Genomic DNA, 16,642 nt, shown 5'->3' with positions numbered 1-16,642 from the left:
AGGCATCACCTGATTAGGTGAGTGGCCCAGTAAGCTTCAGGTGAACTATTGACCCATATGCACCTGGAGGAGGGTGTATAAACCTGCCCTCGAGCTTGAATCCCTTCTCACAGCTGGATTCCCACCTCTGCAATTAGCATTAGATTTGAGGTTTGGGGCTGCTGTTGGCATAGCTCCAGTCACCTTTTCTTTGCCTTATTGCCTGACTGGTCAGACTGAGGTGGGTTTCACAGCTGCTGCAGGATCTAGTTGAGTAAGACAAGAAATACCATGGTTCAAGGTATGACAGTTTAGCAGGTGACCAGTGTCCATCATAGATACTATTGCATGAGGAGTCTAGTGCCCTAAGAGACCAGTGTTGGAAGTGGAGTTGGGGTGAAGGCATCCCCTGAAGGAACTGGGGAATATTGTTAGAATTCCTGTGTTTGGTATGGAGAGGATAAAACTCCCTTGCCCCTGCCCTTTAACCATCGTAACAAGGGAGGGTGGTTGGGTGTCAGCAATGTACTGGAGACCAGCTATCTAAACCTAAAGGTAGCCGTCCACCAGATGGAAACAATTAAAGAAGAAATCATGACCTATACTGACAAATTATTATCCTGTTGCATTAGTAGAGATGCAACTTACTTAAATAGTGTCTTTTGTGATTCTTCTCACATTTCCAGGAAGCCGTGTCTTTGGTAACAGGAGAAGTGCTGTTTTGAGTTTTCGGAGTGTGTGTTATCCGCTGAAGGTAACAATCTTCTTGCTTTCTTTGCTCTACAGGGTTCCTAACACAAACAAATGATTCCGACCGTTCCCTGCTCCAGCTCTCATTCCAAGGATGCATGCAGCTTATTCATGTGGATGATCAACTGGTGGATTTGCATGCAGTAGAACAAGGAAAACTGGGAAGCTTTGCCAATGTCAGTATTGATATGTGTGCCATTATTGACAGGTAAGTAAGAGAGTAGCCATTGGCAACACCTAAAGATTTTAAAAGTGTAGATTCTGAAAGCACACAATGTTATAGAGGAAACTCCCTTTTACGAAAAGTTCATACGGTCTCTGCATAATCCTTATCGTCTGTTGGTCAGACTATTGTTACTAGGGAGATAGCCAGAAAAGATGTCAGAACAAGGAGAATATTGTTGATTCTGGTTTATTCAAACATAGGTTTCACAGATTTTTCTCAGAATCAGGTTTTGGGTCACATTTTTAAAATACTATTCTAATTACTGTGGGGTATGTAAGAAATATAGAAATCCCAAGGAGATTGCACATAGAATCTTGCTGGCAGCAAACTTATTTGTGAAGCTGAGAGGATAATCCATTTTGTAGTATTTAATACTGTAGTTGTGAGGGTTTGGGGGAGGAGAGATGTTTGTGAAATTAGGGAGTTTTGAGGAGTGATGTTCTCTTTCAAGATATAGGTTTTTTTTTCCTAACTTGTCACTAGAGGACTATAACATAAATCCAAATTTTACTAGGCTTACAAATAACATAAATATCCCTGATGTGTAGCCATGTTAGTCTGTAACTTTAAAAATGATTAATCCTGTGGCACCTTAGAGACTAACCAAAATATATAGAATCATGAGCCTTCGTGGACAAAACCTATTTCATCAGATGAAGTGGATTTTGCCCATGAGAGCTCCTGATTCTTTATATTTTGGTTAATTTTAAGGTGCCATAGGACTACTTGTTGTAAGTTCAACAGAGCCAAAGTGTATTAATCTTCTGGGCTACTGCACATCTTATCTAATTCTTCAGGTTTTTCCCAGGGTGTGGTTCGAGTTAGGGAAGATAGAATTTTTAACAAGCTTTGATATGGGCATTGGTCATAGTAGCTTTTAGTGCAATTTGGTAAACTGGTACATTTGCAGAGTTTTAGGTCCATTTTTTTGGAAAATAAAAAATGGGTACATGTGAAATTCTACTTCTTGAGTAGACAAACTATTGTGTCCACAATTCATTGCACTAGAAAAGTGGTAAGTGTGAACAGTTCAAAAAGACTTCCTACTACTTCAAGGAGTGTCCCTGTGAGTGCTCTACCTTACATGCTTGAGCGCTGCAGCACCTCTAATTGGAGATTTTTGGTAGCAGTGCCCATGGCCGGCTGCACACACAGAACTGCCAGCATGCAACATTTGAAACAGTCATTCCACATGTCTAGCCAACCATGCCCTCAGTTTCTTCTCTACCATTGCCGACTTCAGTTGTAGCTTAGCAGCAACCCTCACAACTATCATTTCTGCCATAGAAAAGGGAGCTTGGCTGTCGAACCTCAACCTCCCGGATGCCTATATTCATATATCAATACATCTGGCACATAGACGCTTCCTGCAATTCACCATAGGGGAGTGGCATTCCAATACAGAGTGTTATTACCCTTTGGACTTTCAGCAGCCCTATGGGGTTTCTCAAAGGTCCTTACCGTAGTGGCAGCTCATTTACACAGAATGGGGATCACCATATTCCCATACTTGGAGGACTGTCTACTAAAGGGCCCCACAGCACACAGTGGCAGTCAAAACCACCATGGCCCTATTTGACAGCTTAGGCCTCCAGATAAACTTATCAAAGTGCATACTCACTCCTACTCAGACACTAGATTTTAAAGGAGTGCATCTAGACTGTAGGACAGCGATAACCTCCCTACCAGAACAGAGAGTCTCAGCAATTGTAGACCTTATATCTCTAGCACAGGCCAGTCTGGGCATAACAGCTCGGCACTGTCTCCAATTTCTGAGACATACGGCTGCAGACACATTTGTGGTACCATATGCCCACCTCCATATGAGACCACTGTAGGCCTTGTTATACAAGGTATACAGACCATACATCTATGATGTAAACTAACAACTCACTATGTCCTCCAAGATAAAGAGCTCACTCACTGGGTGGACTATTCACAACAATGTGTGCAGGGGAGTCCTTCTTACAATCACCATGGACAGATAGGATGGGGAACCCATCTACATCACCGAGTTATCCAAGCACAATGGGCTCCAGATTATGCCAAACAACATATCAATCTACTCGAGCTCAGGGCAGTCTGCAATGCTTGCTTAGACTGCCTCCTTCTGATCCAAAAGAAAACAGTACAAATGCTCACAGACAATATCACAACAATGTATTATATAAATCGACAGAGAGGAGCCCAATTGTATCGGATGTGTTGGGAAGCAGTTCACCTATGGGAATGGTGCATCCCAATTAGTGGTGACCTACCTCCTGGGCAAAATGTCTTAGCCGACCACCTCAGCAGACACTTTCCGCAGAATCATGAGTGGGAAATCAATCCCTCAGTGCTGATTCATCTAGTCAAAATGTAGGGATCCCCCACATTGGACGTGTTTGCAATACAGTTGTACACATAGGGTGTGTCTAGACTACAGGGTTTTTTCAGAAAAAAGTGGCCTTTTTTGAAAAAACTTCCCCTGCGTCTAGACTGTTGCCGTGTTCTTTTGAAAGTAAATTGAAAGAAAGCAGCAGTTTTTTCGACTGCAGAAACTTCATTTTACGAGGAATAACACCTTTTTCCAAAAGAACTCTTTTGAAAAAAGGTGCTATGGAATGCAAACTGTGCTTTTTCGAAAGAGAGCATTCAAACTGCCTGGGTGCTCTCTTTCAAAAAAGCGGTATGCTTTTTTGAAAGTATTGGTTGTAGTCTAGATGCTCTTTTTCGAAAGAGGCTTGCAGTCTAGATGTAGCCTCAGTGTCCACAGTACTGCTCCAGAGCAGGCATAGGCGACAACTCTCTAGGGGACGCATTCAGCATTAAATGGGAAGCACCCCTGCTATATGCATTCCTGCCATTCCCACTTCTTCAATAGGTGATTCTGAAAATCAAACAAGATAGAGCCAGGGTCATTCTTACAGCCACCTGCTGACCCAGACAAACATGGTACCCATACCTTCTACAGATGATCATCGCTCTTCTACACCGCTTTCCGCCAGTTACATCCTTGCTTACACAATAGAATGGGCAGATATACAATCCCAGTGTCCAGATGCTTCATCTTTATGCAAGGATGCTAGCTGGTTAACCCCCCCTTGAAACCGCGTGCCCGGAAGGCATGCAGGAAGTCATCATGAACTGTCATAGACCTGCAATGAGAGAGACATATAAGCACAAGTGGCACCGTTTCACAGTATGGTGCTCAGAACATAACTGCACTCCAGTGGCTGCAGATATCTCACAGATCCTTGAGTACCTACTAAGCCTACACCAGAGCAGCTTATCCCTTAGCTCTATCAAGGTACACCTCGCTGTCATGGTAGCTCTGCATGCCCCAGTACAGGATTATTCCACCTTTCCTCACCTTTCCATCAAATGATTTCTCAGGGGCCTACACAATATGTTTCTACCTCTAAGGGACCCAACGCCCACATAGGGCTTAAACCTAGAGCTCAGGGTAATAATAGGCAAGACCTCTGAGCCACTTGCTACCTGGTCTCTTTCCTTGTCACAATTATCTTAGCATGAAAAATAGGTGAGCTAGGAACCTTGATGTCAGACTCCCCCCCCCCCAACCCCAACAATTTTTCATAAGGACAAAGTGGTCCTGCATACACTCCAAGTTTCTCAAAACATACTTACCTCATTCCATTGCAACAAACCCATATATTTTCCTGTCTTCTTCCTGAAACCCCACAAGGATACATGGTGCTGAGTTGCATACCTTAGATGTCCACAGGGTAATTGCATTCTACCTACAATGCACAAAATCCTTCTGCAGTACTCCACATCTCTGTCTTAACTGCAGAGAGATCTCAAGGATTCCTCATTTCCATTGTCCAAATAGATCTCAGGTTGTATACACTTGGCCTACTATATATTCCAGTAAGACACCCCAATAAAAATCCAGGCTTACTCTACAAGAGCAATGGCAGAGTTGACTGCATATCTCTGGGGCATGTCAATGGAGGAAATCTGCAGAGCTGCCATATGGGCTTTGGCACACACATTCACAAAGCATTACACCATACAGACTTTTACAGCATCTGATACCCACTTCGGCCGAACAGTACTTTTGTTTACCAACTTGTATCTCCCAAAGCTTCCACCTCCAAGCATAACTACTGCTTCATAATCACCTAAGGTGGAGCACCCACAGAGACACTCCTCAAAGAAGAAGGGAAGGTTTCTCACCTGGTACAGTAACTGGAGTTCTTCGAGATGTTTGTCCCTGTGGGTGCTCTACCACCCACCCTTCCTTCCTTCTGCTTCGGACGCATCTATATCCGGGTCAGAGAAGGAACTGAGGGGACAACTGGCTGTGCATGCGGAATGGCTGTTTCAAATGTCACGCACCGACAGTTTCACATGCACAGACGACTATGGGTGCTGCTACCAAAAATCTCTGATTAGAGGCATAGCAGCTTTCAAGAACCTAACGTGGAGCACCCACAGGGAAAACCATCTCAAAGAACTCCAGTTACTGCACCAGGAAAGTAACCTTCTTTTCCGTTTCTTAAACTGAACAAAAGAACCAGTTAGTGCCAGGTCACAAGAGCAAAAATGGCAGGTGAGTTAGAGACTAAATCAGTGTACTGGCACCTTAGAGAAACAAGCAATTTCATCCCCAAGGTGAATAAATTGAATCTCGAGATACAATATGTAGTAGATGGGCAGCCTCTTGGAACTTTGTTGTAACATGACGCTTTCCTGGGTGTACTTAGTTCCTCAGAGGAAGATCATTGGTGAACATCCCCACACATGCACTTGTATCAAATACATAAGTTTTAGGAGAATAGCAGAAGTTCTAGCACAAACTAACAAAACTCGGTTCAGAGTAAGACAGAGGCTTACTCTGAGCAGAGGTCATTTGAGCATTTGTATATGTTCATTTTTATTGTCTTCTTCAAAACATTTTCCTTTTTCCTAATTCCTAGTGAAATAAGGAAAAGGAGCAATGTCCGACAAAACACCGCTAACATAGCTCCAAATGAAAATGGCTGGAACTTTCTGCATTCAGTTACAACAATTGCCAGGGTGAAAACAAATAATCTTTTTTTTTTTTTTACAAAAAGGAAGTACAGGCAGTTCCCGACTTACGCGGATCCGACTTATGTCAGATCCGCACTTATGAATGGGGCTTTTCTTGCCCCGGAGCTCGCGGGTGGCGGGACCGCCCAGAGCGCAGCGGTCCTGCCGCCGTGTCCTCCGGGGCGAGAAAAGCTGCTCCGGGTCTCCCTGGTGTGACACAGCACAGCAGGGAGACAGGAGCAAACCCGCAGAGGCGGCGGGACCTTTGCGCCTCTGCGGCTTTGCTCGGGTCTCCCTGGTCTGCTGGCGGGAGGGAGAGGGCGCAGCTAGTGCACCCCCCCCCCCCCAGCAGATTAGGCTTTTGTTCCGGGATGCCTGGGGTAGAGCAGCTGGGGTGCTGCCGGGTTGGTCCTGCGGGGACCCCAGCTGTTCTGTCCCAGGAGTCCAGATTCAGCCGCTGTTGAAACTGATCAGCGGCTGATTCCAGGAAGCCGGGGGCAGAGCAATTCTGCCTAGGGCTTCCTGTAGTCAGCCACTGATCAGTTTGAGCAGCGGCTGAATCTGGAGCCAGTTCCAACTTACATACAAATTCAACTTAAGAACAAACCTATAGTCCCTATCTTGTACGTAACCCGGGGACTGCCTGTTAAAAGGATTTTTTATTTAAATTCAAGAAAGGTTTATCTTTTAAAAATTATTTCAAAGTGACAACATATGCTAAGCCCTGAACATATTGTAATCTATTAAAATCATTTAAACAAAATACAAAAAAATAGTATGTATTTGCTGCCAAGTTTTAATGAAAATTAAACCACTGATTCATAAGCAGTCACTGGTTAAACATCTAGAACCACAGTCAGTGGAAGTTCTTAAACTAGCTTTTAACTCCAGTTGACTTTGCTGCAGATGTAAAGAGACTGAACACCTGAACCTCTGTACTCTGGGTGTCCCTGACCTAAGAGCAACTGTGGTTCAGAACCTGGCAGGGGGAGGAGGAAGTGGGTCTGTGTGCTGCTGCTCCTCTTCCCTTCCAGCTGGGGGACGGCAGTGCAGTGAAGTGCTTCTCAGGAGCTTTTTCCTCTGCCACTCCTATGGTATTGGAGAGTGTTGCCTGGGAGCGGCAGAAGCACAGAGCTATGTTTTCCTGGGGAGCGGGGTACCCCTTCACTCCCCTTGTGCATCCTCCCTTCCTCCAGATCCCACCCCAGCACCCTCCACAGTCTGCAAACATTCCTTAGTCTGGCATAGCCTGTTTTCCAGGGTTGCCAGATTAGAGGTCCAAATATATCTTCATTTCAATGTATTCTACTGGTTCAGTTCAATGTCTAGTTCATTCAAGTTCAGAAACAGTTAGGGATCTGAGAAAGCAAGAAAGCTTGTCTTCATATTCTAGTCTATGAATAAAAAATAGGTGCGAGAGTGTGAGATCTTTTAGATAGAAAATCTTGAAGGACATGGTAACCAGATAAATTAATTGAACTGATTAACTTCAGATATGCTTCATTTGTTTAATAAATCAGTGAATTTTACATGCCAACTATGGATATATTGTTTTTCTTTTTCCAGCACATTTAAGATAGTTCCATGCAGTAAAAAAAAATGCTATTTTATGCATTTTCAATTAAATTTGAATCTCTATCCAAGCAGAATTTAACAGAAATCATAACCCTAATAAAAGACCTGATTATGTAATAAGTAAAATATCATTCACCATTTTCTAACATAATACATTACAATTAAGAATATGAATATATGTAAACTTCCTTATAGAGTTGATTAATTAAGTGCTTATAGATATCCTCCTGATTAGCAAAGTCTTTAGTATGCAGCTGATATTTAGTTTCACGCCAACATGATTTAATTATTCCTAATCAATGAAAACCAACTTTATAAAGAAAGTACAGATGCAAAACATTAATAAAATCAATTTTTCAATTCAAGATTTCCTGGTGATTTAAATTATGACTAAAATCAGCAACTTAAATTGCTTTTATTTAAATCAATCCACACTGCTAATTGTTACGCTGCTTTGAAACTGTGGGTGTTTATATAATCTTGTTTTTTACAGACCAGGGTATGAGGTCTACACAGCTTTCAGGAAAGAAATGCTTTGTCTGTTTCTTTTCCTGTAATAATCTTACAGAATTTCAAAGTGACAGCAGATATTCTAAGGAATATATTCAGGGGAAGGGGATAAGATGTGTCCTTTTTGGTCTAAGCATAGAAAGGAAACTTAATAAAAAGGGAGGGAAATAACTTGGCATTAATTTGGGAAAACACTGCAAACAGCGTTCATAAACATAAACCCATGATTAAAAGTCCTTCCCCAAAAAGGTTGGGCAATGACTTTTCTTCTCAGGTTCTTACGTCCAGCAATGTAAATGTCCCCTTCACATGCCCACCCCTTCTCTGCATCCCACTCACAATTGCTGCCCTTACTCAGGGAAGACCCAGATTCAGAGCTGTATCCACAGAGTTCACCTCCCATCCTGAGTGGGGGAAGGTAAGGAGGCATCTTACTCACCTTTCTGGTCACTCACCATCTGCTGCTCACAGCTCTCTTTCATCGCCTTGCTAGTCACTCGTTACATATCTCCACTGCCACCCTGCTGACTCCTTGTCATGCTACCATTGCTCTGCTGACCACTAATCGCATCTCTTCACCATCGCCCTGTTGGCTTTCAGTCGCCATCCTTTGCTATCCACTTCTTTACTGTGACATGTGCCCATCAATCTCAGGTGATTTCAGCTCCTAGTGATTTAAACTCTTAGCAAACAGGGTAGAGGAAACATCTCCAACACCTTTAAGGATACGTCTAGACTGGTGGGTTTTTCTGGAATATTGGAGGTATCCCGGAAAACCTCCGCCGTGTCCAGGGAACGCGTTTGCTCTTCTGCTTTTTTTTGCTCTCTTTTGGGGAGCCCTGTATACCTCGTTCTATGAGGAATAAGGGCTTCACTGAAAAAGAAGGCTTTTCCACCATTTGGCAGACAAGCCTCTTCCAGAAATGCAATCGGAAAAAGCTATGCAAATCTTTGTTGTTGTTGTTTCATGTGGTGAGGGAAGAGGAGACAGTGAAACTATTGTTCTGCCTACTCTCTGTTGTTTAAAAACAACCAAATCTATTATTTTGTAGCTTACACTTCAAAAGAAATCTATTTCAGGGCTGACTGAAAACTAATATACCAAGCATCAATCCTAATGGGTATTTATGGCTGTGTTATAAACATCTGAAAATAAGGTATTACAAGTAGTTCTATTAAAACATTCTGCCTCATAGAATCATAGAATCATAGAATAGAATCATAGAATAATTGGACTGGAAGGGTCCTCAAGAGGTCATCGAGTCCAGCGCCCTCAAGGCAGGACCAAGCTCCGTCTACACCATCCCTGACAGATGTCTGTCTAACCTGTTCTTAAATATCTCCAGAGAGGGAGATTCCACCACCTCCCTTGGCAATTTATTCCAATATTTGACCACCCTGACAGTTAGGAATTTTTTCCTAATGTCCAATCTAAACCTCCCCTGCTGCACTTTAAGCCCATTACTCCTTGTCCTGTCCTCAGAAACCAAGAGGAACAAATTTTCTCCTTCCTCCTTGTGACACCCTTTTAGATATTTGAAAACCGCTATCATGTCCCCTCTTAATCTTCTTTTTTCCAAACTAAACAAGCCCAGTTCATGAAGCCTGGCTTCATAGATCATGTTCTCTAAACCTTTAATCATTCTTGTCGCTCTTCTCTGTACCCTTTCCAATTTCTCCACATCTTTCTTGAAATGTGGCGCCCAGAACTGGACACAGTACTCCAGCTGAGGCCTAACTAGTTCAGAGTAGAGCGGCAGAATGACTTTACGAGTTTTGCTTACAAAACACCTGTTGATATAACCTAGAATCATATTTGCTTTTTTTGCAACAGCATCACACTGTTGACTCATATTCAACTTGTGGTCCACTATGACCCCTAGATCCCTTTCCGCCATGCTCCTTCCTAGACAGTCGCTTCCCATCTTGTATGTATGGAACTGATTGTTCCTTCCTAAGTGGAGCACTTTGCATTTCTCTTTATTAAACTTCATCCTGTTTACCTCTGACCATTTCTCTAACTTGCTAAGGTCATTTTGAATTATGTCCCTATCCTCCAAAGAAGTTGCAACCCCACCCAGTTTGGTATCATCTGCAAACTTAATAAGCGTACTCTCTATCCCAATATCTACATCATTGATGAAGATATTGAACAGTACGGGTCCCAAAACAGACCCTTGCGGAACTCCACTTGTTATCCCTTTCCAGCAGGATTTAGAACTGTTAACAACTCCTCTCTAACTACGGTTATCCAGCCAATTATGCACCCACCTTATCGTGGCCCTATCTAAGTTATATTTTCCTAGTTTATCAATAAGAATATCATGTGAGACCGTATCAAATGCCTTACTAAAGTCTAGGTATATGACATCCACCGCTTCTCCCTTATCCACAAGGCTCGTTATCCTATCAAAGAAAGCTATCAGATTAGTTTGGCAAGCTATCAGATTAGAACACTGCTAAGTGTGGATCTCTTTAAAAAAATCCAAGTACTATAGCTACCGTATGTTTTTGTACTTCTGTTTCCCTTGAAAAGGTAGATATTTGTCTGACTGTGATATTGGTATCTTCCTGTTTTTTATTTTTGTTTTTTTCCCCCACTTATTTGGCACAGACTGATCAAGGCTTCAGTCTTCATCAACATGGAAATTGCTTTCATGGACACACTTGAGTGAGGTCTCCCACTGAGCAAAAAGATTAGCTGCCAAAATGAATGATTCTTGCTGTAAATTTCAGCCATTTGGTTGAAAATATCTTGAAATGGCATTTTTTTATTGTTAGCCAGATTGCATCATAAGGAAGAGGCCATTTTTAAATAAGGAATATAAGGAAAAGAGGAGGAATACTCTGAATTCTTGTATTTCACTAAGCCTGGAAGCAATGTTTTGTTGACGTTCCCAGTTCTGAAAATGCCATACATTTGTAAGAGGTCAAAATTCCTTATTTTTTCTAGAACACTAACAAAAATAGAAATAATAAAGCTCACACATTAGAATATTACAATTATAATTGACAAAGATTTGTGGAACCTGTGGCTTTTTAGTGGTCATTCTTCCTGTGTCCTCTAATAAAGCTTTTTACTATTTTTCATAAACCTGCAAATCAAGTTCCCATTTGCAGAAAGACTCCAACACTAAGAAACATTTCCTTTCTTACTAGCGATACAATGGTTTATGTGTATGTATAATGGAATACACAAGCTTTTGTACTGATAACAAGCCAAGGAATCTGGGGAAGCTATGTATGTTGATGATGTAGTGGAAGAAATAACAGTAACAGTAATTGGTTAATTAAAATAATTATAGAGAAATCTTTCTTCCCCCCTCTCCCGCCCCTCCAGTAGCTTCATCTATTAACACACTTGCAATGTAAGGCACATTTCTGCCACAATGGTCAACATACTGCACTAGTGACAGCTCATATCCCTATATATCTCCTTTACTTCTCGTTAACAAACTCAGTATGGAGTTATAATCCAGATGGTACAGTTGTACATTACAATATTAGCGCAGGACTTTGAACAGGAATTATTGCTCAGAGCTAATTTATCCTGGCAGCCTGGGAGTGTTTCTAAGTGCTCTTGGCCTTGCAGTGACTGATAATATGGATTTTATCATTGGATAACAACATGAGTTGCTAAAAATATTTTTAAAATCTAATCTCCAATATGTTATAGATTATGTATAACATATGTTGAATTCATCGATAAAGTGCAATGTACCATAACTAAATACAAACAAATGGAAATAGAAAATGAAATATAGCTTCATGACACCTGAACTCTCTATAGGTGTCTGCCAGAGTTGTATGGATGTATGGAAATTATGATTCCCATAGATTATTTGGCTATCTAATTTCTCTGCTAATTTCAGGCAGTGTAAGCAATAAAACATTGCTTTGTAAATCTTTGAGAGTAAATATTGCTCATCTGCAGTAGTGATAAGAAGCCAACATCTGATTGACTAGTACCCTCTAGAACTACCTTTTCTAGATGAAGTGACTGCTAATCAAAAACTAATGAATTTACATAAAGTTATCCAGTAACTCTCACCAATGCATTAACATGACCACAACATCAGTCAGTTCCTTTTTAATCAAATTGTAGACTATTTAAAAATATTTAAAGCTGATTATTGCATAGTCTTTAAATAACTCTCAGCATCTGGTTCTCTAAGTAAGCTTGAGATCCTAAGTCTATGTAAATCATTCAGTTGGTGGAAACTAAGAAGAATGCCCTCATATGTGATGCACATATGAGCCAACTGGAACTGCAGTTTCCATGCTCTAGAAAAGCAAAGACTTGCTATTGGGTTTTCTCTACTCCCAAGAGCAGATCACCCCAAAGTGGGGAGACCAGAAGAGGGAAGTAGACAGAACATCTGGTTTCATGGGTGGGAGTGTGCTGAATGCTTTTTAGGGATGTTATAAATCACAACTGAGGAGACATTGAATGTATTGCTTCTAAATGATTCCAGAATAACAACCCCGGAGATTTAGCCACTCCATTCATCCTCATTTTTCAGGGACAGAGTTTTTCAAGTTTTTAATGAACTTGTTTCTTAGCTTAAGCAAAAATGCCTCGTAGTATTAGTTGTGATAATGTTTTTAATAGAATGAACATCTGTACTCTCTGAACTAGACTGACCACAATTGAGTTATTTTCACGTATGCCACTGAACTTCCATCTGATCATATTATATAGAACTGCTGAGAAAATAGGAAATGTTTTTGCTGAAGTATTTTTCAAGGGAAAAGTAGCCTTCTCCTGGTATGAAATTTCAGTTTTCCTGAAAGAAATTTTGAAAAATTAAAGTCTGAGAAAAACATACTTTTTTACACATAGTCTTATTGCAATTCACCTGCCAAAAAAGTTAGTGCACAGGGGAAATATGAGGAAAATCCAGAACAATACGATGTGAAAAGTATTATTTATCAAATTTTACTTCATTATTTGGGGGGAAAAGTGCTGTGAGTAGTTTCCTCCACCGCCACACAGCACTTCCTTACAGTTTTTCAACTGCCATATATTTTAAAACAGAAAAAAATGTGTGTATACAGTATAGTGCACTATTCAGAAAATAAAAATCCAGGATTAGTTCTTTAGACTTGAATTTCTCATTTTGAAAAAAAAAATCAGGAAGTCAAAACTTTATTGACATTGACTTTTGTCTCACACATACACACTTTGACAGAACCCTGTTTTCAGTTCTTTGGAGGTACTATTTATTAATTATATTGTTATTGCAGTATTGCCTAGGGCCCCGCCCAGGGACCAGGACCCTGTCATGCCATTTACTGTACTAACTCACAACCCAAAGACCGTAGCTGCATCCAATAGCGTGCAGTTGGTTCTGTAGAACTGTTTATTTAGAACATTTCTCAAGAACTAAATGTATTTAAAAATATATTTGGCCAATAGTTTTGTTGCTAGTCTTGAGTTCTATGAGAGAGCACTTCTCCGTAAGTGACCAGAATACAAATACCTCCTATCTCCTGGGCAACTAGAAGGAGGGGACACATCCCCACTCACTTGTTCCTCTCCTCTCCATCCAGAAGAAACTTCCCCATTTTCCCCCCACTTCTATGCATTTGCAGATGGAGTTTCATAAATGGGGGAAGATAACCCCTTCCCTTTTTTCTGGCCATCGGGACAAAAACACTCCATATTCAGCTACCATGAGAACATTTGGCCAATACTCTTGAGGGGGGAGAGGTGGCTGGAGGAAAAGAAAAAGGGTGGAAATCAAACTCTGGTTGTCTAAACTAGTTGTTTTGCTTTCATTTTGTGGGGAGGCACATTAGGATTGTTTTCAATAACAGACCTTCAGTAATGACATATTGATGTAAAATGGCATTGCATCATTCCTTATATTGTTGGATTTTCTTATTACAGCCATATACTGATTGCAAAGTTTGAGTCCTTGTTCATTTTACCAATGTAGTTAATTATATTTATTCCAGCAATGATTAATATCAACATTGGTGTGCAATTAAAAATGCTGCTACAGTATAACTAATTATGTAAGAATTTAGAAAATGTTGCAACACTGTAGTATTCTAATGAATCTGGTTGCCTATGTTAGAATTGCCATTAGATAGGAATATGTAATCAACTACCCCAAAAGATATTTCAGCTCAAGTATAGAGCCTTTGAACAATTATTGTATTGTCTGACTAGCATTTACCCTTGTCAAATGAGTCATTATAGAGCTGTATCTTTACCATTTGAAATGAATTATACTTGGTAATTTCCAGTGTATTTGTAGGACTCAACAGCATAGGATTTTAATAAACGACCTTTGAAAAAGTATTTTTGAGTCTGATTCTCATTTATGCAAAGGTCTGTTTACACCAGTTTGACAACACAAATTGGCTACTGAGTGGGTGTAAATATAGTTTTGCCATAGCAACTTAATTCAACCTTAGAAGGACAATGATGATAATGATGCCCTTTATATTTATTTACTTTAACTCCCCCGGTAACAATGTTAACTAACTTTTTGTGTGGGAACGTGTAACTGCTTGAAATTTTAGTGGTTACAGATGGTGGGGGGAGGAGGGAGGCAGTTGGGAGCCAGTGATCACCGAGAGTTGTTTTAAAGTGAGCACCTGCCCCCACTGCCTCTGATAAAGAAGCAGCAGTGTGGGAGGCAGGTGGCTCTGCGGAAGCCAAAATGCTCCTGGAGCCAGCTTGAAAGCCACTTCTCGTGTGTACCGTCTCTTGCCTGCCCCCCATGGAATGCTGCTGCCTTCCTATTGAGACAGCAGCATGTGGGGGAGGAGAATGGAGCAGGCAACTCCATAGGACAGGTGGCTTCGTGGAAGCCAACGCACATGCAGATCCATCTTAAACCCAGCTCCTCATGTGTATTGGCTCCCACCTGCCCTCCCACCCTCTGTGCTGCTGCCTCTGATACAGCCGCAGTAGCATAGGGAGGGTGGGGGAGGAGGAGGCAGGAGGTTCCATGGGAGTTGAGCCAGTATGTGCAGGGAGCCAGCTTAAAAGCTGGCTCCCCACGGGCACCATCTCCCGCCTCCCCCTTGCAGCCTCTGATACAGAGGCAGTGGGAGAGGATGCCCATAGTCAGTAGGATTAACTGATAAATGCAGGATTGTCTGGTAGCATGTAGCTGTTTACACAATTAACATGCCTATTACCTGGGATTTTGGGGGGGTTTTTTTGTTTGTTTGTTTTGTAAAGGAACCCTATTCCAAATCATATCTAAAGTTACCTAATCTAGGTCTGGTCTGGAAATAGTGCTTGCTTTTCATTATGTTTTAGCTCTTCATAAATCTTTGCAAAAAATCAATAAATTCATAAACTAAATTCTGCAGTGAACAAGCAGAGAGAAAGCACAACTTCCATTATGCACCTGGAGGTGACTGAGTAATTCTACCCACTAACAAGGACATTTGTTCCGCTACATAGAGAAGCTTGAAAAGGTCTCAAGGTGGCAAAGAACCAGTTTTGCAGGTGTTTTAGAATTCATCAGCATTGAGCTCTTAGCCTGAATCCAGGCCAGTGGCATACATTAAAGTATTACTTGTTTAAAAGGAGGATATGAATGGAATTAATGTACTGAATTTGGAACAGAGGAAAATATTGTTGACCTATCATTTCTAAAGTTAAAAAATGAGTTGGATAGGTGGTCATAGTGCTTTGCCTCATTGAATGAAAATGAATAATGCACTAAATATGTTTAGCGAGCCATGAAAACAGCAGCTTTGTGGGTGGGTGTCATTTGCAGTTTTGGTTTGTGTTCATTCTACAGCCAATCTTGATATTGGACTAGTACATTTAGGCTGTGTCTACACTACATGGGTTTTTTTTTTTTGGAAAAATTGCCATTTTTAAAGAAAAACAGCTGTTTAAAAAAAAAAGTTCACTTATGTCCACACTGCAATTGCGTTCTTTCGAAAGAAAATCGAAAGAACAGAGGGGTTTTTCCAACATTGGTAAACCTCTTTCTCTGAGGAAGAAGCCTTTTTTCCAAAAGAACTCTTTTGGAAGAAGGTGTTTATGGATGGGGAAGAGGGAGTATTTTCGAAAGAAGAGGAAAGAGAAAAAAGCACAGGTGCTCTGATGGCCACTCTGTCCATAGTAATCACAGCTTAAATGTGAGATAGCGTCCATTCAGTGTGGACTCTATCTTTTGAAAAAGCAGATTGCTTTTTTGATGCACCTTTGCTGTGTAGACATTCTCTTTTGGAGAAGTTTTTTTCAGAGGATTTCTTCTGGAAAAGCTTTTTCAAAAGAAGCCTGCAGTCTAGACGTAGCCATAATGTGACATTTGACAGCTTGAAAAAGAATGAAAGCAAAGGCTGTTTCTTGTGAATAGTATAATCAGGGCTTGATTTTAGGGTGAGGTGAAGTCCAGTTCCACTCGCCTAAAACTGATTACTTTATTGTAACTTTTTTTTTTAATGAACAGAATATTGTGTTGGTGAAGAGTTCCAGACTGACAGTACTGGAGATTTAAGTTGTTTAACGCAGAACAGATATATGTACTTTTCCCCACATGCGATGAAGCTTGTTAGATCTGGACAAAGACTTGGGGCATGTCTACATGAACACTTATTATT

At 41.0% G+C, this 16,642-nt stretch overlaps 1 protein-coding gene across 1 annotated transcript in view; it reads left to right on the top strand.

Moving 5' to 3' along the window:
- CNTNAP2 (contactin associated protein 2) overlaps positions 1-16,642 on the top strand; it is a 1,659,707-nt gene that overhangs the window by 994,143 nt on the left and 648,922 nt on the right. Inside the window, exon 10 of the mRNA XM_075921713.2 lies at positions 766-937. Coding sequence (XP_075777828.2) covers positions 766-937 — 172 coding nt within the window. The remainder of the gene's footprint in view (positions 1-765; positions 938-16,642) is intronic.

Source organism: Pelodiscus sinensis, chromosome 2 (genome assembly GCF_052426305.1).
Source record: "Pelodiscus sinensis isolate ZL-2025 chromosome 2, ASM5242630v1, whole genome shotgun sequence".
NCBI lineage: Eukaryota > Metazoa > Chordata > Testudines > Trionychidae > Pelodiscus > Pelodiscus sinensis.
This window is presented reverse-complemented; position numbering and strand designations above follow the sequence as displayed.